This window comes from Necator americanus, chromosome I (assembly GCF_031761385.1).
Source record: "Necator americanus strain Aroian chromosome I, whole genome shotgun sequence".
Lineage (NCBI taxonomy): Eukaryota > Metazoa > Nematoda > Chromadorea > Rhabditida > Ancylostomatidae > Necator > Necator americanus.
The window spans coordinates 6,972,928-6,997,497 of record NC_087371.1 but is presented as its reverse complement, the minus strand read 5'-3'; the positions used below and the strand labels follow the sequence as shown (position 1 = coordinate 6,997,497).

Below are 24,570 nucleotides of genomic sequence, written 5' to 3'. Positions count from 1 at the left end.
AAAAATGAAATAAACAACGAAAAATAGGAAGTGAAGTGATAAATATGAAGAAATTAGTGGAAAACAACAAAAAAAAAGAGCAATAGTTGGGAAAAAGAAGGCTGATTGAAGTGAAAACTGACTTTTTTTTCGTTAAAGGAAGTGAAATTCTTCACAGAAAAATTAAATACGACGTAATTGGTGTCGTGGATATGGGATTTCCTGGAAATTATTGTTGTTGTGGCATTTGACAAATTGATGTGACTGTGTTATTTGTATGTGCGACGGTTGTTGTTGTGAATAGATGTGCTCCAGGATTATATGTCATTGGCATCGTTGGTTGTACGTATGCGTAGTCATGTAACATGAATGCTGGTTCGTAGTACTGTAGACGTGCTTGTACATCGGATAACGTTTGTACCAAGCTGCGGATCTAGAAGAAAAAGAACTAGGATTTTACGTTGTTTTAAGCGATCCAGTTTGGTTTCATATTCGAGGAAAATCGTCCACGGTTCTGTGATTGGCTGGGAGGCGTGGCCAGTACGCGCTGTGATTGGTCAAGGGTACAAGGATAGAGTAGTGTTAGAAAATCTTATAAAATGTGATTTATACGAGTAGTAGTGGTTGAAATAGGCATGATAAAATAGATGCGATAATTGAAAGAGGGAGTGATAAGTAGTATAGACCGATCGAACGGCCTAATTTCTTCCTGGTACATATGGATGAGTGGTTATTGTCAAAAGATGAAAGTAAAGGTCCCACGAAAAGGCGTTAATTCGAAAACTACGGTAATATAACTATGGCCACTACCTGATCTCGTAGTTGTATATTATCTGCTTCTAGTTGTAGCTGGTTCTGGATCCGACGCACTCGACAATTCAGAGCATATCCACGATTTTTTAGTGTTCGACGCTTTTGTTTCAGCATTGTCACTACTTGTCGATCATGTCCCTTGAAAATTAATAATAATAAGAATAATTAAGAATTAAGAAATAATTAGAAAAAATTAAGAATAATTAAGAGGTCGAGGGGAAAACTCTGACAAAATCGGCTGGAATGGATGAGAAAAGTAGAAAATTGCGTTGGAGATTTCCTCCGAGTTAGAAATTGGAACCATGCGGAAAAAAAACGCTGTTACGTACCTGGAGACGTTGATTCAGTTGACGAACAGAAATTCGTTGTAGTTCCTCATCGGTAACCTCAAGATTCGTCGGGGATTGTGCTGTACTGCTTGACAGTGAAGGTAACGTTGGTGAGGTAGAATGTGAGGTATAGGATGGAGATGGTTTACAGTATGGATCCATCACTAAGACAGCAATTATTGTATCGTAGTTGAGCTTTAAATAAAATATCAAGGACACGAGGTTAACGAAGTACAGACGGAGGCGGAGCCTACGGCAGACATTAGATGAGAATTTCCCGTGTGTCTTCACTTCAAAAAGGAATAGTTCTTTGTGTTGTTGGGGAGAAAAACAACAAACAAAAAGTGCAACTGAGAAGAAGCGTACTTTACGGATTCTAGTCTATTAAAAGTACATGGACATGTTCACAATACTCCAGAGTATATGACTTTGGATTGATTCGGCAGAAAATTCTAGGATTCGTGGGCCAGAAATTCTAGAAAAAGCAGAACAAGCAGTAAAAAAAAGAGAACGTAGGTGTTAGGGAGCGCCGCTTCACCGTGCCCGGCATCGAAATAAGGTTCTGGCGCTATTCTTACAGCATCTCCATATAATGGGGCACAAAGATCGCGCGCGCGCGCGTTCCCCGATAAGCAGCAAACAGAAACAACGAGTAGAGTGAATTGCGTGTTGTGTTATGAGTCAGTTTGTTTGTTGTGAAATTTTTTCAATTCGCAAAGAAAAAATTTCGATTGAGACAAGCGTATAGAAGTTCGTAACGGCGCGAAATTCGAACATTAAAATCTGCGCACGCGATGCGCCGTTGCTTTGTTTCCATATAGATATACAAGCGCAACAAGGAAGTAAATGGAATTCCGGAAATTATCCACAGCAAACAGTGGTAAAGGAAAGAAAATGAAGAGGAAACGTAAATAAGTCATAATAAAGTGTAAAAGTAAAGTGTCCACTTCACTCTGCGCCACCGTGTTCATACTTCAACTCAGAATCGTCTGTGGTTCACGAACGTGCAACTGGTCTATACAATGATTTCCGGGGGCTAGCTGATGTGTCAAGTCAGTGCTTTTATCCTCCCAGACAAGTCTGGTACCAATTTATCGACCCCAGAGCCATGAAAGACTCGGCGAGCACTAGGGCGGATTCGAACCTCCGATCGATCGTACAGGTGGCGGAACCTCTAACCGCTGCACTACATCCGCCCTAACAAATCGTAACAATTGAAAAATAGAAGTATCCATATGAAGTCCGTCAAATTTAAAATGTTTCCAAATATGCAAACTGTGTAGTCTGCAAGTCAACAACAGCATACAAAAAAGAATAAAAAGATATAAAATAGAACGGGTGATGTGCAAAAAAGTACAGGTTTGCTGTGGACGTGTTGTGTAAATTAAAATGAAGTTGAAAAAATATTGAATGAATAAAATATCGTAAAAAATTCGTAAAAAATAAAAGGATAAAGGACAAAGTCAATGCCAAGTCAATCCATTTGGGATGCACCAACGTTTTCCTGGAATTTATTCGAGTTCGTGTGGTTTTCGAACGCGTGTTGGCCCACACAATGACTTGCAGGGGCCAGCCGATGTCTCAAGTCACTGTTTTTACCCTTTCGGACGAGTCTCGCACCAATTTATCGGCTGCCGACGGATGAAGGGCTTAGTTGGCACCAGGGCGGTTTCGAACCATCGACCGTGTGACTACAACGGACCTCCAGCCGATTGCACCACACCCGCCCCACAACAATAAACTGTATGACATCACAAAAGTTTCCGGAGCTCACATTCCGCGACTTTTGCGGAGGTGCAAATTCTTAAATTCTCCTCGATTCAGTAGAAAATCCTATTTTTCGAAAATTTGATCGAAGAAATTAGATATTTGTTTCTATGTTGTGCCAACGAGGTTTTGGTGAAACATTAGTAGTGGCCTTAGTTGACGTTTTGACAACCTCGTCTTTATCAAGAATCCCTGAAAATGATCCGGAGATTTCTTCTTGTTGCTATGCATATCCCATCAAACTCCTCCTCTCTCCTCGCCATGCCTCAATATCGTTCTAAGTACACCAGCAACAAGAACTCCAAGCAGGAAATCACGAACTGACCCCTCTCACCGTCCAGACCGGCGCTCGCCAACCATTGTGCTCTCTTAGATTGTCACCCAAAGCCAGAGATCTACATACCGTACACAGTACAATATCCTTAAGTGTTGGTGTTTGGATAGTGTTAAGGAACTGTATGTGGGACAGTCTTACACCTCCTAGAGTGTTTATGAATGGCATAAAGTCATTAGTAGTTGATAAACGCCTCATTTCTATTATTCATAGATGGATTCCTCACGAAAATCCAAAACGCTTCCAATACCTCCCGAGCAGAAATTTCTTTATTTTAAATTTGACATATTTTTTAACAACTATTATTTTACTATCTTTATTAGTTTTTATTTTCATTACTCAGATTTTATATTACTATTATATTTCTATGTTATTATTATCAATATGTGGCATGCCAATAATACTACCGTAACAATATTTTGATGTATTAGTAATATAATTTAATATAGTATAATAATTGTATTCCTGAGCTAATTCAGGATAATATGTCTCTTCCAGAACTTTCAAATTTTAAAATTTTTCAATTTTTCCAAATTTCAGGTCGATTCATCCAAACTCAGAACAATTCCAAATTTGCCCTTTATTTTGGATGGGGGTTTTGAATAAATAAGGAAAAGAAGGATTTTCACCAAATTTATAAAATTTTTCAAAAAAAACATTGCAATAACTTAGTAAACAATAATATTATTCTCAATTTTGTTTCTCCAACCTTTTTCTTTTTTTTTTTTTTTTTTTTTTTTTTTTTTTTTTTTTTTTTTTTTTTTTTTTTTTTTTTTTTTTTTTTTTTTTTTTTTTTTTTTTTTTTTTTTTTTTTTTTTTTTTTTTTTTTTTTTTTTTTTTTTTTTTTTTTTTTTTTTTTTTTTTTTTTTTTTTTTTTTTTTTTTTTTTTTTTTTTAATTTTTTTTTTTTTTTTTTTTTTTTTTTTTTTTTTTTTTTTTTTTTTTTTTTTTTTTTTTTTTTTTTTTTTTTTTTTTTTTTTTTCCTTTAAATAAATAAATTTTAAAATTTTTACATTAATTTAACAATAAATTTCCAAATTTAAATTATCTAACAGCGAGTAATTAAACGTTGCAAAACTAAACTAAGAAACAAGATTAAAAGAAAACCTAAAATTCTTAAAAATAAAACAACGAGGATCAGCAACAACTTTCATAAGTTGAACTATAGTAAATTTGTATCCATAAAATTTTGCAGAAAATTCCACGAAATATCCACGGAATTTGTTGAAATCCGCCTGTGTAAGGTTCACAAGGTCATCAATTTAGGTCGTTCGTGATTTCGTGAATTTTCTAGTGCTTTTTTCCCACCGACATCCATTTTCTAGTTCTCGTTGTTCTCATTGTTGGTTAAATTCAGATATTAGATTTCTGGTGAAATTCTTCATAGTAGCAATATGAGGTTGGAAAAAGAATTCGTCCATGAAATTTTCGGAATTTAATTTTTCAATCGTAACGGGGGGTTAGTACGATTTTTTCAAGGCCAACAAAAATCTGTTGGTTCTTTGGAGCATTTTTTTTGTGTAGCTTAGAATCGCTCGGTTGAGTTTCCGTGCACAACAAGGATTACGATTATGACGACAATAGTAGCTTTATTAGATAAACGCCAACATTATCAACTACCGTAAATGTCTTAAGCGTCAGCCATTTCAGCCCCCTCTGAAACAGCAAACAGCCAATTTATTTGTTTTTAGATATAGAAAAATGATGAAAATTTGATCATCTTTTTTTTCATTTTCATCATCATCATTTTTTTCATTTTTCATCCTTTTTTGCCTCAGTTTATTATCAGATTTATTTATAGGCACAAACTTGATTCAATGACAGTTCGTTGCAGGACCTACCTGTCGATTGGATAGATGTTTTCAGTCTTAAAATAGATATGTACTTCCCCCACTCGATTGCATTTAACCGCAAGCAAATTCCTATTCGACGGCGCTATATCGTATCGCACGTGCACTTATTCGCCAGAGTGCACTTATCCTCTTGGATAAATCATATTCGATGCGGACCTAGTAGGCGGGCGTCGGGCATTATTTGTCTAGATGGTGGTCCGTGATGACTCCCGTCGAAATCATCATCGATAAAGCCCAAAAGCATGGATTTTAAAATTTTAAAGGCATGAAATTTAGCGAAATCATCGAATTTGTTCGGATCTTTAAAGGCATCACCCCAAGAATCTGAGGTGGTGCGGATTTGAGGTGGAGTATTCGTATACGGAATGAAAAAAGGGAGAACCATCGTCTTCCATGCATAAATCCTTCACATCCACCACACCGCTTCCGCTTAAAATTATCAGGAAGGAGGAGCCCTAAAACTATTGCTTTCTTGCTTTTTCTTTATTTATTCTCATATTCAAGTAGTCATCAAACTTAAAGGCATCACTCCACGAATCTGAGGTGGTACGGATTTCAGGTGGAGTATTCGTATACGGAATAATAGAATAGTATTCATTAATGACTTGAATCACCTCCATTTCTTCCTAATTGCCGTAAAAAACGGCGCGGAAGATACGGCTTCATCCGTTTTGGCGCGCCATTCTGTACAAGAGGTTCGATTGGAGCGCGCCATCCTTGTGCACGCGCCGCATCTTCCGGGCCGTTTTTTACGGCAATTAGCAAGAAATGGACGGAATCACACCCCTCTCTATCCTATGTACAAATACTCTACCTGAAATCCGTACCACCTCAGATTCGTGGGGTGATGCCTCTAAGCGAATAGATTGTATGTAACGTTGTAGATACAGTATTCTTTCCAACTGAATCATATCCAATTTAAGACTGTGTTCAATTTTTTATTGGAAATATTGGAGATATTCATTAATGACTTGAATCACCTTCATGACTTTTTTTCTCTTTATTTTCCCTTACTCTTTTTTTTCAAAATCGATCTTTTGATTGATTTGATCTACTCAAGCATACGGAACAAATGAATCAGAACTTCTTGTAGAAATGACATAAAAACCCTATGATTGTAACCATGTTGCCTTTGGATGAGCTTTGGCCCACAACTTCGCAAAATAGATAGAAATAAGGCAGTAGTTCATAAATTCAAGAGTAGTCAAGCTCACAACTCCGCAGAAGTCTGGAAAAAACGTGTGAAACAGCCAGCGATGTGTTGAAGTCACTTATCCCCAACGATGCTACTTATTACGGACGATAAAAAACAGGCGGTCCGCAATGCGTTCACGATTATGTGGGTGAAACTGCTTCTCCTACTTATTCGAGTTGTATTAATCGGATTGCGGGCTATGGACGACAACAGAGTTGCCCGTGTTGTATCGCGTAGCAAGTTGTATCGTAGAGAGAATGGGTGCAGCTAAGGCTGATTATAACGCTTTTTTTTCTGGGTTATTAGACGGAATTAAGCGTCATTACGGTATATATTCGTGAACTACACCCCTACCGCTATCTATTCGTGGAGAGACTCCAAAATCGTGAATTTCCTGATATGCCATCTTTATCCAGAAGATATATGTAAAGTATTTTGATATTTTTGAACCTACTAAAGACTTACCTCCCACGAGATCCTAGAAATGAGATTTGTAGTCATCAAGAACGCCTACAATGAAGAGATTGAGAGAATTCTTGCCGCGTCCGAGCGGTACAAATGTCTGCTTTCTCCACTACCGAAACATGAACCTCAGTTTGCTTATATTCTGTCTCATCAGAAGCTGGGGGCGGAGGAGGAGGAGGAGGAGGGGGAGGGGAGGGCAAAGATTGGAGATTCTTCGTTTTTCATTCATCAAACCCGAACCTTATTATTTATCACTTATTTACCTTGTCGATTCGTTCGAGCAATACTTCTGTTATTACTTACTGTCAAAAAATTTGACTTTTTTTCAATTGTCATTGTCTACCATCTTTTCCGGGTTCTTAATCAGTGTCGTGAAAGCAGTGTTTGTGGAAAAAAACCAAGAATGAGGTCGCTTCAAAAGGAGGTTCGCGGCGTATTTCAGAAGCATCAAATAATATCGAATCAAATAGAAATTTCACACTAAAAGCGGGATGTTTTTCCACACAAACTTTTCGACAAAATGGATTTTGGGCATCCATAAACTGAGGAAAAATCCCCCAAATGCTCCCTTAAACATATTGACGACAATGCACACCAATTTTCGCGCGCATATGGACAAAAGTATCAAAAGGTGTTTTTGATCTCTCGTATACGCGCACCAACGTGCTCGTACTATCCCTTGTGGCAGTGTTTTGCAGTGTAGCTTTTTCCTTCAAATTTTTCGTACTTTTCATTTCCTCTTTCTGTAATACATAAGGATGTCCACGAGGCTCCACCACAGCGCCGGGAGATCACGCGTGCGTGTTCCATACGCATAAATGCATCCGACAATCGTCGACACCTTGAAAAATGACTAACGCAACCTTTGACGGTAATCTTTGGACAATCGAGTATGAATACCTCCAACACTATCGTTGACCTCCTGCCTCGTACCAATCCTTCGCTACAGTACCGTCTATGAAAGCCGCAAATTCGTCCGACGTCAAAGTCAGATAAAAATGACCTCAGTTATGGTGGGATCGGGTGAGCCTAATTTTTTTTTTTTTTAGGAATTTTTGAAGATTTAAAATTGCATACATAAGGATATGGATTGCATACTCATCAAAATTTCTTTTTTCGTTGCCTGATACTAGTGCCACTGACTCAAGCGATTACTGTGAAATCTGGGGTATAGGACCGCTGCTCAACTTTGGAATCCAATGGAGTTGAAATTCCAACATAGTGGTCCCAACACGAACGCAACTGCTCTACTTCTCCACAATTCAGACAGAAGATCACCTCCAACGGTGATTCTGTTTCTGGAAATTTCTATCCTGTCCGATCGATAGATGGCTCGAGATACCAGAAGGACAATAGAAAACGAGCGTAGTCGAGGAAACTCGTATAGATCCAACACGTAGAACAAAATATTAATTATGTAGGAGGTGCTATTTGTCTTAGAAACAATTCAAAAAAATTTTTGCTGAGAATTTCCCACCATGACATATGGACCGAAGGAAAAAATCTAAGGATTTCTCATAAATTTGTTAATTTCTGTCACTCCAATCGCTGTCATTCCCTAATATTTTTTTCTCATAGGTTACTGTTTCCGTTCTATTTTTTTGTATGTTCTCTTCTCAATCTAAAGCCGTCCTGTTCGGATATCTTCGATTTAAATCTGTCCCGCCTCTCCTCCACCATGATGCTCATGCCCTTTTCAGTTCTCAACAATAACTTCTCATCAAACAACATCATTGGCTACTTTTTTTCAATGAAAGAAGTACAAACGCACTCCTCATCTACTTATTTCAAGAAAATCTCTACAATTTAAAGTCATCGTCACCTTTTGCATGTAATGCGAAGCCTAATTATCGCTGACATACATACAAGTGCAGTTTCTTTTTATCAATCACTTCTCCTCATCCAGCACAACGTCTATAAATCTCCGCTATACCGTATAGACGATGCATTTATTATTTCTAAACACTCAACACTGCTCTTTTTCCATTAGAAGCGCTAAAACGACTAATGGCTGCTCTGCAATTAAACGTGACAACAACTTTATTACGCAACGAAATTACTACTTAACTACGAACACGAACACAAACGACAATAATTTTCAGTTCGGCATCATTTAACATTGTAGCTTGACGGGGGCGGAGCTCTAACACCAAGACGGCGCGTTACTAGCAAAAAGCCAACAGAGATCGTGAGCTGGACAACAACACACAACGCCTTCACCATTAACTTTACAGTTTGAGGGGAAAAGTGAAAAATAGCATCTGAGGGAACACTACATAATGTTTGAGTTACTTGAATACCGAACTTTTGAGACAATATAGGTTACTGATTAAATATTACAAGAGTAGAAAAGACAGAGAAACACAGAGAGGAACAAAAATCCACGCCTCTTCAAACTTCCATGCTTTGCGATTGCTTCTTCCACTTAGCGGTGGTGGCTATGGTGACCAGCTTGTTGCTGTTCGATATACTTGCGGCCTGCGGCGGATTGGCGCACGCTGAAATTCGATCACAGTAGTTAAACACACTATATCGCGCTATCAGCTTCGCAGTTCACTACACTCTGCTCAGTGTTTGTATATATGGACGTAGTAGTTAGAGTAGAGAAATCTTCCTACCATGATGCGACCAGCTACTTTTTTCAATTCGACCAAAGAAAAAACAGAGTGACGGAAGGCATTCCTTCAGACACGATAAAATCAACGCCGATATCTTATATAAATAAATGTACATACTCATATATTATGTTGTACAATCATCCTATTATGCTTGATTAAAGAGGTTCCAGTTAAGCCTTGCCAGCCAGCCTCATCAGATCGACGAGCGTGTCATTAAGATAGCAAGTCCTCTTTGATGACTGTTTGATTAGTTCAGATATCATGTTATATTAGTGTTATATGCTATAGATACGATATCTGTCTAAAACGGACAAACTTTTCTTAGATTATAAGGATAGATGATGTAGAGAGCGTTATCCTTAAACGCGCTTTAGAAATGTCCGAATAAATTCGCCAATTTCCTTCCACAATTAATTTCATCACCAATTTACACTTGCATACATGATTGAGTTCCCTTTCAGAAATTTCCCCCCGGAAAGAAAATAAACAATTTGTTACTGATTAGAGGCAAATAACGATTAAACTACTGTATAATACTCAATAAACCTAGCATACTTCAACTTACCATTTCCGATAATGAATGCCACGAGATGAAAACATTTCAGAAAAGAAGCACATATTCAGGAAAGGGTGCTTCAAAAGGAGAAACTCAAGGGAAACTACCCCAACCGAGCCGATCGGATAGACGGGGATTGCAGCGAGGGAAATGAGCGACGACGCAATCTCCTGTCTTCCATTCGGCTTCATTATTATGGTGTAAGGTATGTGCAATAGTCAGAGAAGAACAGTTTCTCTCACAAATCATGAAATATGCCTCTCATTCAAGACTTCTACTACATGGGAGAGGCAGGAAACACTTTGGATGGTCATCCATACCTTTTTCACAATCACAATACGTTGTGCAAATGTAAACGTGCAAACAAAATGGATGCAAAATGAATTCCTGCAGAAGGTCAGTTTCAAGAAATATGGAAGTGTAAAGGAGTTACGGATGTTCAGTCCAGATCGACAACGAAACATTGTTCTACTTCAAATGGAAGCAACCTCACAGTGCCCAATATTAGCTTCCCCATACTCATATTGGAAGAATAAGGAAAAATGAACAGCTTCAGGTTTACAGCCTTCTTCAGACGTATCGTTCGATTTCATCAAATTCATCAAATCAATTCATCAAAATTGCTGCACTTCCGAAAATCCGTCGTTACAGTGGAAATACCGCCTAGAAATCTTCTAGGAAAAAAAAAACATAAAGGTTTGTTTATAAACATAAATGAAAAATTGGAAATATTTTTTTTTACTTTTAAATAGAGAACTTAGACTACCGAGAGAACGGAGAAGAGAAAACGCAGAAAAAAAAAAAAACTGCACTACGTTCTCCTTAAAACAATTATCTGAAATGAAGAAGTGTCACAACTAACGAAAAAAAGAGGGTGATTAAAGGAGAGGACTGCGTGGCGCGATTACTTATATGTCATTATTGTCAAATTGCTAATGAGTTGTTGACACCGCAGACACCAAGTTTACAGCACAGTTGTTGCATTTTTGTTCGAAATGAGCAGAGTGACATGAGTGTAAATTCAAGTTTACTCGGTTTCAAGTCAGTTAATTTTCCAGCATATTTTCATAGCTACTTAAATTTATGAACCTGTGTTCTTCGCATTTTCAAAAAACTGAATTAATTTCACACAATGACAACTAACTTACTTGAAGTTTCACATCCATTTCAATTCACGTGACAATGTGCAGGGTAAATGTGTGATATGTGGTGTCAACAGAACAAGCAAAGACATACGGACATCCGTACGGAGGGCAAGATAAAATCAATGAATCGGTCATAAGAGTAGGATATTGTTCAACTACAAAGGGGCAGATATATTTGTCTCATGTATTTCGCAACAGCTAACTGCAGTCTTCTAATGCCAACCTAACTCAAAGCGCTAAATGTCGATGAAGATAGTTCTTTACTGCAAATGTTACCACCTTATAACAACTCCACTGAATTAAGTGTTTGACGGCGATATCTACTACCAGACTTTATGTTCCCGTAGTCGCGTAGCTCTGGTTAGTACAACCCAAGCTCATGGAAGTAATAAACATTACGCGCCTGCTACTTCAACAACTTGAAGCCTATCTGGACTGACCACTGCTGTAGGAGATATTGTGCAGCGTGGATCTGAGTCTGCGTGCCAGTGATGGTGATGACGCGCTCCTCTTGTCCTGATGAGGGTTCCAGCTGGATCTGCGCTCCGCTCTCGTCACGGATTCTATTGATGCGATCGCCACCGCGTCCAATTATCGTGCCACCCAGGTCCGACGGGATCGTCACCTAAAAACCAAGATGAAAACCACGCGTACCTGACCAATAGGAAGCGGAGATAGCCTTAGAATAGTGACTAGCTAATACAGCCCAGTACAGTCTTGCAGTTAGACCCATGATAGCACCAATTCACACTAGACTAAATGCGCATTGCAGAATAATGTCTCCTTCACATCGATATCGGCACCTCAAACGAGCAGCAGCCGGCCGGCGACACAATGCATGATTGGCTATCAGCTAGGCAACCGCTGCAGCCTATTCAATGCTCACTGCAATACTCAGGTAAGCCGAGGCGGAGCCACAATCGTACCTACCTCATCAGCACTGCCGCGCTTTATTAAATCGAGGCCGAAACACCGTCGACGAAACGCCATCCTGCGTATAGTAATGCGGCGCCCATTGATTACTATTCACAGGTTGAAGCACAGTGAAACAGGCTACAGGCGAAATTCAACGATTAGTTGACCAGAACAGTAATCCACCCACTTAGGAGGCAGCAGAAGGAAAAAACGCAAGCAGGAACTGATATTACTATTTCCACTGATGGTAAGTTATAACGCATGTAACAACAATCTCTGCATGAACATGTTACCATCCACTAACTAACAGAAGCCCGATTAAGGAAATGCTCATAGCCTAAATGAGATGAAAGAAACAACAAATGATGAGATCCGAGCGGTCCAAGTGACGACATGAACTTTTTCCGTGGAGAAGTTCTTCCTCTACAATTGTCCTCTAATTCTAACTGTAAAACAATTACTTCAACGCATCTGCTGCGACTGGCGGAATGCCGGAGACTAGCCGTTAAAGAAATAAAAGTGATCATTACTTGCACAGGTATAAATAACCTATTCCGAGACATGAGTCTACGTCTAGCTAATCGTTTGTAAAAAGGTGCCATGCAGATTGAGAACAAAGACAGGTGCAATTTGATTTCTGGAATATGTCGATCAGACTTCATTAACAGCATACACGAGAGTCGACGTGATGTGTCGATAAGCATGCAGGATGCTTTTATAAAAATTATGTTGAAAAATCCTGCAATGAATCAAAATGTGACGTTGATCTTGATTTTCTGTATAAACAATAACACGTATCAATATAAAACTGATAGATTTTTACTGCTTTGCAAAGCTGAAAAATACCAACGTGAAAAGTTCTTCGATATCCATCATCCACGCGTATCCTTATCGCCTTGTTCGCACTTTACAACTACCAATTTGCTCAAGATTATTTTTGAACTTGATCCCAAGCATCCCACAGGACAGCCCTCCGTTATATCAGTTCCATAGAAGCCATGTTTACGTGTAGATGATTACAAATTCGTTCGGATTCATTCAATGTAAAATCCAAGGAGCTATGATGTCTCCCGGAAACCGACACAAAGCGAACCCGTGGTGCTAAACCCTCCAAGTATTTGTAGAAAGAACTAAACAACCAGTCCAAACTAAAAAGATCCTTATTTCTTAAAGGTCATCATCATTACAATTCTTGACCCAGACAAAAGCAGCAGATTGTACTCAATATAATACAAGCGGGATACGAGAGTACACTAAAGTGCACGTAAACACGCTCTATGGTCGTACAACTAAAAAAAAAACTACCAAAATTTCACCTGAGTGGTCTGGATTGAGTTCTGTCCAGGATAACCACCATAGAGACCTCCACCACCACCATACTGAGGAGGGCCACCCATGGGTCCACCATAAGGTCCTACAAAGTTTTTATCTAACACATGAGGACACTACCAACTAACAATTCAGTTTGAAAAAAAAAAACCTGAGTCATAGTCTCTGCCAATTCCGCGGTCGTAGCGCATATCAGGGCCACCAAGTCCGCCTCCACCGCGCATTGGAGGCAGAGGTGCTCCGAGTGAACGTCGAGGACCTCCTTAACAAATCATTCTATATTGTGCATGAACACAAGAATAACTACTACCTGAGAATGGGCTGATTGGGGGTCCACCACGTCCTGAGGTAGGGTAAGCAGGGGAGAAGCCGCCATAGTCTGGGGCCATGGCAGGGTCATAGTTAAATGAGGTATATGGATTGACAGGGCCCTAAAAGATGGGTAACTTGATGGTATACATTAGAACACTTCTCGTGATTGCATTCCAATGTTCAATACAAAGAGTCAAAAGATCCAACAAATAAACCTTAATAGGAATTTGTTTCAGTTCTTCCACGATATGTTCTACAGCATCAATGACATTACGGTCGTCTCCAGACAACATACAAATGCGATCAGTTGACTGAGGGCAACACTGCTGGAACACCTACAAAACAATCCGTTACATGGGCAATGAAGAATTTGTTCGCACCACCTTATCGAGAAAATCTTTAGTACCTTGATTCTGGCGTTTGTTCTGTCACGTAGTTCTTTAATTTTTCCACCTTGTCGCCCAATCAGAGCGCCAGCGTGCGATTGATGTACAAGTAGACGGATAGTGCACTTGTCCTTTTCATTTTGTGTCTGGAAAAAAGTGCGCCTGCATCACAATTAACTCCAAAAGAGATGGTCCTCGATGAGCTCCTCAACACACTTAACGCGAAAAATGTCAAACGGTCGGACCTGACTTGACTAAAAAAAACAAATGATGAATGTTGGCTTCCAAAACATCGACAAATTCCTGCTGTACCTGCCTCAAATTTCACTCCACAAATAACCGGCTACGTCAATGAAGTAACAAAACCAAGTACCATAATTTCGCAATTTTCACTAACTTAGTGATTTTGATTAAATTCCGTAAATTACAATCAGATAGCATGAATCCAATTAATGCACTTACATCTTCAATGCGTGGCAAGATGTCCTCAACAATACGAACGATCACCGATGGTGGACATACCAGCGTCAGTACCCTGTTGAAACACAGATTTAGAAGTGTTCACGAAAGAAACCAAGATAATATATTGAATATATAACTATTTAATATTTAGAATATCTTTCAAAATAATATTTACAAAAGGTAGGGGTTTCTATATTGTCTATGTTGGCAAAATAAAAGGCAAAATAAAGTAATTTCGACACGGAATTTTTATACTTCTACTTAAATCCTTGTCCAATGAACATAATAAAAGTGGTAGAAATGTTCTTGCAACCTAACCTGGCTAGTGTCAAAGATTCACAAACAGAAAAGGCTGAATGGAACTAACTTACATTTTAAACCTGACGTTTCTACATATCAAAATAGCTTTCTCATATGAAAAGAAAGTATTCACATAAGTACACACAGAAAAGTCTGCTTTATCGAAAAAATTTCTCCCGAACCCGTTTCTTTCTTTTTAGTTCTTTTAAACAGCGAATTCCGGTGACACCGAGAAAAAATATTCGTTGGACAAGGATCTTCTCATGAATCCACAAATTCCGCGTTTTACTTATTTAGGGAAAAAGGTGGAATAAACTTAGGGCCCGGGTGGGTCATTGTGGTGAAGAGGTGGTGGCGACGGAGTGAGTGGTCTCTTCCCGTACGACCACACGCATTCACATTTCTCAAGTGTCTTGGGCACAACATATTGTTGTATGACAAGCAATGGGAACGGGTAGCATAGGGAATTACCGTTCGGGAGAGTTGGAATCGGGAACTGAGATCTGGCCTTCGAACTGAAAACGAGGACGGTTAACGCATCATGTAGCGAGCAGCTTCCTTCAACATTCTTAAACACAACGCCACAAACACTATCTGAACACTGAAGCTTAAATATGACTCTCTCTTCATAAGGGTTTACCTTTTCGTGAACACTGCCCACTAAGGAACCAAATCTAGCTTATACAAAGCGCCTATGATCAACAATAAACAACTTTGCTGTTCTAATTCATGCAAATTTCGCTGTAACGCCTCCTGTTGATTACGATTACGATGTTTGACTTTGAAGTGAATCTCCCCTACTTTGCAAGTAAACAAAAGAGCAGTTCTTATGGCAGGAACTTAACAATGTCGATTCACGCACTACTCTTTCAGGTACTCTTCGTACTAGATACCCTTTCGATACGAAACAAAACTAAAATTCTTTCGATCCTCACCAACACTGCAGCCGAGTCCATACACAACGCATCTGAGCAATAAGATCCAAGCCAATACTTCGACGAAAAAACACTTCTCGACACAACCATATCTTTTTTATTTAGGAATGAACCTCCTTTTGCAGACTACGAACATGCAAAATAGGTCCTTTTATTATCGTTCAACGAAAAATTTTAAATTCAGATTTCACATGTTTTTAAGCATCAGAAACTACTTTTTTAACGCAAAGACAGACGCAAAGACACGCCGGAAACCACAACCGGTGTATGTAAAGTCCTGGTTTCCTTGTAGGTAATCTTCGAAGTCTGAATGAATTCTTCGATCCAAAAAAAAAGCTGAGGATATGAAAGCTTTCGTCAACGATTTTCTGGACAAAACTCTGATTTTTTTTTGCCAAACCCATGTTGTTTTCACATTGATCATACCGTAGGTCCACATAATGCGAACGTCGGAACGAGAGGAGGATTTCAAGCAGTTGAGGAAAAAGCCAGTTTGAGGTCAAATACAGTATTACTGAGAACAAAAAAGTGATTACTGCACTTAGTTCTTCCGATTTTCTACGACTGGATGTAGTCAAGGTTAGGGTTCACGTGAGTGACGTAGGCGCTACGCTTATGTAGGTAACGAATAACAGCCAGGAACCGGATTGTTCGTGCTTTTTCTATTTCGATATTCCCATTTTCGTTATTTGCAAGCGAAGCTTAGACACCTTTGTGTTTGAACTCGACCATAGAAATTCCCGCTTAGCGCATACGAAACCATAAAACTACGCTACCCCAGAACCACAGAGGAACGGAACGCACCTGGTTGCGTAGACGTTTGATATTTTCACCACCTTTGCCGATGATTGCTCCAGCACATTTACTGCTCACAAGGATACGTAGTTCGAATTTACCCTGAGCCAATGCTTCGGAGAAACTGGAAGATTAGAACTCTTATAAATGTGTCTAAAAAACACGAAGATTACACACAGTACCCGTCGGCTCTCTGCCGTTTGGAATTACGTGAACTTCCGTAACGGTCGTCGTCAGTGTGTTCGCGCTTCATTCCTGAGAAAAACAAATAGAGAAGGGAAATTGGTAACGTTCACCGTACACATCAGAACAGACCTAATCGCAAGGAACCAAACGATGTGATGGATGCGGCGGAGGGTCGAATGGTCGAACCCAACGGTACGTGACCGAGCGACAACGGTACGATAGGAGAGGTAGATACGGAAAAGGGGGCAATTTCGTCATTATACGTCCAAAAGTCAGTTTTAGGTAATGAATTTGTTACAGGTGTAGTGACTAGGTCCAATAGCGATGTTAGTCTTAAGCGAGGCATGAACCTAATATGATACAGCCGATAACAGCATGATAGAAGCGAATGAGGAGGGAAAAGCAGTAATTTCGATGATAAGCGAGCATTCGGATGGTTATAAAGATAAGCGTCTTCTAGCATAAAAGTGGATTGCAGTAAAAACGTATCGTAAGTAATTGGATCCGTTTTCCTACGAGGTAACTTGTTTAAAAAGTGCAATGGACATTACACCGGAAGAAAGAGAAAGTTCTTGGAAGAGTGGACCTAACAGGGTTTCAGGGTGAAATGAATCTCCCCGTCCCAAAATGTTGATAAACAAACCTTCGACCCTCCAGTAAGTGCTATCCATAGAAGCAAACAAAAACAACTAGAAAACAACAACAAAACGAGAACAGAGAGCATTGCAACCATGCCAACATCTCTCCTAAATTTAGGTCGCTGAATGGCGCTGTGCAGCGCACCTGCCAGAAAAATCGATGGCAATTTGTATTTTGCTACCACGCGCTGCACAAAATTCGGAAGTACCGTATCCCAGAAACGCTGCAGAAGGAACGTGTCATCGTCTGCGTAAACGTGATGTGTTGGCATCTTTAGACTCTTCTACAGTACCTACGGGTCTATATCCTTGAATTTACACATCAGAATGTTTTCATGGTGTTATTCTGGTGTTTTGTTACGGGAATACTGTAGGATTGAATATTGCGCATAGTAGAGTTCTATGCATGTTTCAACATTATTGGATTCCTACAGTAACAGTCGATAAACGAATGTGAAGAAGTGTTTCTTCTTTGGAGGCGACCATCAGAGATTCCTCATAAAACATAAGAATTCACACGCTATACTAAGCAATGCAGCGATTGGATCTCACTACTTTTTTTTCATATTTATAAGTTTTTATCGTGCGAAAAAGATGTAGGAGTCGCACGTTTAGTGAAAAGAGCCATATAAGTTAGTATGTATCATGTGTATCGTATGGACGATGCAGTTGTAACTTGGAAGACGAAGGAATTGTGCCTGACAAGAAATAAACAGCTCTTATGACAGTGTGTACTTCTTTTTTCGACTGAGAGCATATTTAACTCCTTTTTTTTGAAGTGTACTGACGAGTTCTATTGAATCATACAAAAATAATGCAATAATGCAGTTTTTTTTCTTCAATTGGACACCTTAGCCTAAGGGAAGGAAAGATAGAATTTTACTTAAGAAGCACTGAAATCCTATCAGAAAGATGAAAGAGAACTGCACAAAATGAAGGTGAGCATATGTTAGATCCTAAAAAGTTTTGTTTATCTTAATCTTGAGAAAAAAAACTATGTTAGGTATACAGCCCCGCATTATTTGCAGGATGATTCAGTATTTACTCAGATTCTCTCATTCTGACTGGTTTTGTTGAAAAAAAGGGGTTTCTCTATGGATTCTGCAGCAAATAGGACGAAAGTACGGAAACTTCAAATGATCGCAGCTGATGCGATCATGCCAACATATTTGTGCAAAAATTTGAAAAGAAAAAAGAATAGTTGCATATTGTGCTTATAGTCGGCTGATAGAAACAACATGCAGCTCGGTGCAGTTGTGTAGGCGGCTCGGCTCGAAGCAGTGGAGCGTAGCGGTCACGATCGAGATAGGACCATCATGAACTGCAGGAATGAATGATGATGGAATCCCAACTCCACCGCACCGTTTCGAGCGCGACCGATTACAAAACTACAGCGAACTTCATATCGTCTCGACCCGTGTATACTTGGATGTGATGCTTATTTTTGGGAAACGGTAAAGAGGGTCCCGGCGGATGCTCCACGAATGCCTTCGAGATATTGTCCAGTGTATATGCTGGGTGATGCGCGAACATACCTCGACTTGGTCACGCTCCATTCGTTCGTAAAGAAGAATAATGTGAGTTGTCAAAATTACCGAATAAATTAAAGAACAATATAGTTAGAAGTACATGTCATTTTGTGTGGTGTTCTAATAAGAGAAAGGGATCGAGTTTTGTCTAGATATTGCATTGAGGAAGTCTTATCAAAAGAACTGTTTTTCTTCCGAAAGGTCAGAGATATAGAAGGCCGCTAGGTCTGGAAATAAATTAGGCTACAGAAAACTTTGGGACTCACAGGATAACGATAATCCTCCCGTTACTTTTGAAAGCTGACACGTTCCATTTTTGAAAAAAAAATTTCAAATACAAAATTTGATGATACTGGATGCATCTTTCTTTCATGTTTCACGTCTCGCTTCTAGTACGATTACAAATTTGAGATCAGCTCATATCACAAAATCAAGGTGGATGTGTCTGACTCTCCAGAACAATTTAGTAGCACGTGAATCGTGAATTGTATCCTAGCCGATGATGCAGCGTATGATAAGCCGTAGGTAAGCAGAGTCAGCTATTTAGGTAGCAACGAAAATGGATCCTCACTCTTTAGGATATGCACCATCGCTAATTGCTGTGCCGAGACATGATCGGGGCATGCTCGAAAATCCACCGGGATCCTCATTGCACTTACCCCTTATTTTTGACTATAAAGCAACCTGACCCACAATAAGATCGGTTCTATCATAATGCTCAACATTTGGAGACTATTACTCTTGAATACTACTTTTGTCCGATTGATAATCATCAATTGGTAGTGACTTGACCGCTACCAATTGGTGACGACATCGCTTCTGCAATTACTGCAGATAGTATAAGCTCATCATGAAATTACACAGCGCTTTGAGATGAGTTGGTGAAAGGACGTGAATATGGTGGCTGAGTTCGAGTTGATTATGTTAACTTCACTCACCCAATTTGTTTCTCATTCACTCAATTTACTTGAAGCAATTTCCCGTCACGTAATTTCTTGCAGCTGAAATGATGTCGGCGCAAACAAGTACATCGTCATGAATATTCTCCCCCTCAATTTTATCTGATGTCCATCCGCTTTCGAAACAAGCGGACAAAGAAATGGAAGATGTTATGAAAGATGTGATGAACATGAAGTTAATATTTTGCCGTAGACTTTGTTACTGAACTGATGCAATTATCCACAAGATCTGTAGTCCGGAGGAATCATAAATTTCCCCGTTCTTCAACGAGTTTTTCTATGAGTTTTAACCTCGCATGCACACATGAGAAAGAGAAACCTATCGGAAGCAAATTACTGTGTGATGAAAGCATATTGTAAGGTTATATAGAAAGCATAGAAAGAGGAAGTATGGTTAAGTTTAAAGTTATTCGGAAGTAGAAGATAGCAATGCACATTCGATTGGATTAGTGCCCAAGTAGGATATGTGTGAGCGTTGGAGCAGACGCAACCGAATCACACGGCTGAACAATTTTGGCGTTGACGTAGCTTAAGGCAACTCTTACCTTACATGTTACGACTGTTGCGTTCCGACTTACCTTATACATAAAATGCCCTAATAATCTACCTTATAGGATGTTATTAAGACGTGTGATTAAAGGCCATTATCATGTGTTAATTAGGTATTGAACTGAAGGGAAATCACAGATCCGAGATGGGATGAGCCCGTTGGAATTGTTGCTACTGTTAATGAGCTGCGAGGTGACACACACAAACAGACAGGAGGTTGCACTGGGTCGTGCATCAAAATGATACCCGAACGAACAGAACCTCCTATCTGTCGATGAAATACGATGATCGTTCTCTCATCAGATAAACTTAATGCCTACAGTACCTGCTGTGGTCGCTCGTTCTTGTTCCAGATGTTGCTGTGAATAAATTACTTTACTTCATTATACTGAACGTATTCAAGAGTGAGTTGAATTCGTAGGACATTGAAAAAAGCAAACGAGAAAAAATAAACAAATCGGTGATTCACTCTATTTCCTCTTGAATCTTACGCAAAGAAGCACTCTTCTGAAGTACTAATAGAGACGAAAAATATAGTACTAGAAAGTATAGGATATCGACTAATATGAAGTTGATGCAATGCTCTGGGGACGGTTACAGCCGACTATTATATTCTCGCTCATAATAGGAATATAATAAGTTGGCTGTTGCAAACAACAAGCGCTATTTATGGATTGGCCGCATATTTGTTCGTGTGCATGTTAGAAAGGATTACAGTAAACCAAAAATAAACGAAAAATACTAATATGCGTCTATCCACAAAACGGGAATTGAACTGGTGTAACAGCTCTTTGAGGGAATCCTGACATAATTACATCCCACATGAACTAACGAGGTATCCTCTCGAAATAACATACATAACTGATAGGTTGCCCTCACTAATCTGAGGACGGATATGCAAGAAGCAATGCAACCGAACGTGAGAGTCACGCGATATGGAATAAAGTCACAACCCCGAGATGTATAGTGCATTTACACAAGCAGGTTAACGTTCGCGCGGTTGTTTGCGTCGAAATGTTTTGATATTGATCGAAAACGACCGCGTCTCAGGCATTTTTCATGCAGTCGACACTTCATCAAGAGGATTAATCGTGATTTTTACACTCTATTCACCATATCAATGTCTCAAAATTGGAAAAAAAGACTAAATAGATCGATTGAAAAGTCGGTTTAAGGTAAGAAACCTGTATAAAAACATCTCAATTATAGCAAGATCGAATGGAAAATCACCTTCAAAACATCATCGTAGCTGTGATTTTTTAAAGCGGAGATTAATGTATTGGAATCCAATCATTACCGTTAACAAACTAGGACGCAGATTACAGGGAAAACTAGTTTTCATTTCAGCTAGAATGAGAGTAACTATGAATGTTATTGTTGTTTGAAATGCCACGAGTTGTGCCATAACAACAACCCTAGCGATCAATTGAGTGTTGTTTTACACACAACCATGAGCTTGATCACTGCAGGAACCTTTGTTCCACTAAACGCTACCATTTATTGGAGACTAGACGCTTTTCAAACGCTTTTAAACAGCTGAATAATGTAGTGAACTTGCAACTCGAAGTGAATTTTTGATGAATGCGGGATATTTACGAAGGGAAATACAAAAAATTTGAAAATCCACAATGCACTAAAACCCCAACTTTACATTTTGCCAAAGAGTTCCCCCCTTCCCCTGAGAAAAAAAAAGAAACAACAATGAAATATTCGTTCCGACTAACCTGGCGATTATCCGATGAGAACAATGAATTCTCGTTCACCACCAATAATGAATGCGTGATTAGAAGTGAGTAATGCCGAGCAGGAGAGGATACCTCAATCAAGAACACAAACACCACTGATTGTTGGTTGTGACTTGTCTCAACAGAATTAGAACACACGAAAACGAATAAAACGTGTCGGGACCTCGCGAATACATGAATACACAAATACATGTCAATTCAAATAATTCTTATTCGTAATAACAACTTAGCTTTTTGGATAAGACAAATAAGGACAGTGCACCATGAAATTGGCGTAGTAACCCTAGGAAACCCTGGGAAAAATATAGAGTTTGGGTTGTAAGCAGTAAATTACGGAAACGATCGTAGCTCCGCTCATCCTCCCCTAGACATCCTAAAAATGGCATGGGAACTGTTTTAGATATTACGAAGCACGTTAATACGTACCACTCTTTCAAACGCCCCGGTTCTCTTAGCAGCCTATTCATTGGTTTTGCTTGAATAGCCGTGCAAAGAGACCTCATTGATCCTTGACCGCCCGCACGTGGACGCGGCGCGTCTTAAAAACGACGATTAGAGGATTATAGGCGGAGTCACGCTTGCTTCCATAATCAATCTACAGTCCGAACTCTACGTTTTCTCTATGGTTTCTGGGGTAGAATGAAGTTGCGGTGGGGGCACTCTGACGCACCCAAATCGAACTGCTTTCCTACTGTATTTAGTGTTATTCGTGGCGGGTACTTCGATTGAGCCAGTACTGTAATACCTGCACTCGAAAGCGCGAAAAAGGTCATGGAGCGGAAAAAGCGCAAAGACGTCCATAGAACACGTTGATCGTTCTCGTCGTTAAACCATTTCATTTGTAACTGACTGCCTCTAACTTGCTGATTCTTCGTGAGATCACTCAGATTACTGGTTACCACTTGGGCGGAGCTTGCATCGAAGTCAAAGGAGAGGTTCGGCGAATGGCTCGCCAATCGTGGATTGCTGTGGAAGGAGCGACTTTGCCTCAACTATGGAAGTCCCGTTAAAGGGATCACTCAACGAATCTGGTGATTTCAGGTGGGTTATGACTATACGGAGTCGTAGATTATGGAGAGAAAGGTGATTCCGTCTACTTCTTCCTAATTGACGTAAAAAACGGCCCTAAAGACTTCGGTCGTTTCGGCACGCTATTTTCCACAAGAAGTTCGATCGGAGCGCGCCAGCCTTGTGCACGCACCGCATCTTCCGGGCCGTTTTTTACGGCAATTAGGAGGAAATGGACGGAATCACCCTCCTCTCCATAATACACGACGCCGTATAGGGACTCTCCACCTGAAATTCGCACCACCTCAGATTCGTGGAGTGATGCCTTTAAAGTCGCGAAGCAGACGAAGTTGCACACCCTTCATAACAGCTATCCAACGGCTCTCCTTTGGGACACCAACTTGCGAATACAAATCGAAAATGTGTGAATAAAGGTTTTTGCATGCATGCTTAGTGCTTGTGGATTGTGATTTGATTTATTTTCGGTCCTTTTTTTCTGTTTGGAAGTAACACATGATATGACTTATGATTTATTTCTCGTAAACTTGTTCGGAGTAAAACGTAGTTGGGGACGGGCACTCAGTGGCGCCCCTATTTCTGGAAGTAAATAACTAAATCACTCGGGACCCTAAGACCTAAATATTGGTTTTAGAAGATCTGCGACATGTAAGCTAAAGTTACTAGGAGAAAAAAGACAGATCGTCCAGAACTAAGGGCGCCATTGAGTGGCCCACAACTACATTTCTCCCTTGCTTGGAGGATTTGGTAAAGTTAAAACAGTAGTAGTTCCAGCTGTCGTCCTTTTTTCGTAGTAGCTTCAACCTACATGTCGCGGTTCTCCTAAGACTGCTTAGGTCTGAGAGCCTCGACTGACTTAGCTATTAAATTGAGTTCCTTGACCTTTTTTTGTGCTCTCAATGCAGGGATTACAGTATTGGCAAAGTCGAAGTACCCGCCACGAATGACACTAAATACTGTAGGAAAGCAGTTTGATTTGGGTGCGTCAGAGTGCCCCCCCCCCCTCCCCCAACTACATTTTATCCGGGTTTCTGTACTACGCCAACTTCGTGATACGCTGCCTTTAAAGGCATCACCCCACGAATCTGGAGTGGTACGGATTTCCGGTGGAGTATTCGTGTACGGGATCGTAGATTATTGAGAGAAGGGTGATCCCGTCCATTTCTTGCTAATTGCCGTAGAAAACGGCCGGAAGATACGGCTTCAAGCGTTCCGGCACACTATTTTCCACAAGGAGTTCGATTGGAGTGCACGCACCGCATCTTCCAGGCCGTTTTTTACGGGAATGAGGAAGAAATGGACGGAATCACCCCTCTCCATAATCTACTGTGCCGCATACGAATACTGCACCTGAAATACGCACCTCCTCAAATTCGTGGTATGCTGCCTTTAAGAAAGAGGACCAGAAGGTTAAAGATAAAGTGTTTGGCGTTTATCAATGCTTTTCGATC

At 39.8% G+C, this 24,570-nt stretch overlaps 2 protein-coding genes across 3 annotated transcripts; both read right to left on the bottom strand.

The window, feature by feature from the left end:
* Positions 1-208: 208 nt before the first annotated feature.
* On the bottom strand, positions 209-1,283 carry RB195_004752 (uncharacterized protein; the record flags this gene model as incomplete). The annotated part of the gene is made up of 3 exons (XM_064182738.1): positions 209-412; positions 790-930; positions 1,122-1,283. The coding sequence occupies 3 exons, from the start codon at positions 1,281-1,283 to the stop codon at positions 209-211; spliced, it is 507 nt and encodes a 168-aa protein (XP_064034005.1).
* A 7,876-nt stretch (positions 1,284-9,159) lies between these two features.
* RB195_004751 (uncharacterized protein) lies at positions 9,160-19,794 on the bottom strand (the record flags this gene model as incomplete). Of its 2 annotated transcripts, none has more annotated exons than XM_013448793.2 (12): positions 9,160-9,232; positions 11,494-11,678; positions 13,285-13,382; positions 13,449-13,559; positions 13,608-13,728; positions 13,825-13,944; positions 14,016-14,141; positions 14,458-14,530; positions 15,229-15,272; positions 16,497-16,611; positions 16,670-16,742; positions 19,779-19,794. In XM_013448793.2, the coding sequence occupies 12 exons, from the start codon at positions 19,792-19,794 to the stop codon at positions 9,160-9,162; spliced, it is 1,155 nt and encodes a 384-aa protein (XP_013304247.2). The 2 variants fall into 2 exon arrangements, with proteins under 2 accessions (XP_013304247.2, XP_064034004.1); XM_064182737.1 differs by lacking the exon at positions 19,779-19,794 and adding an exon at positions 16,803-17,019.
* Between the last annotated feature and the right edge of the window lie 4,776 nt (positions 19,795-24,570).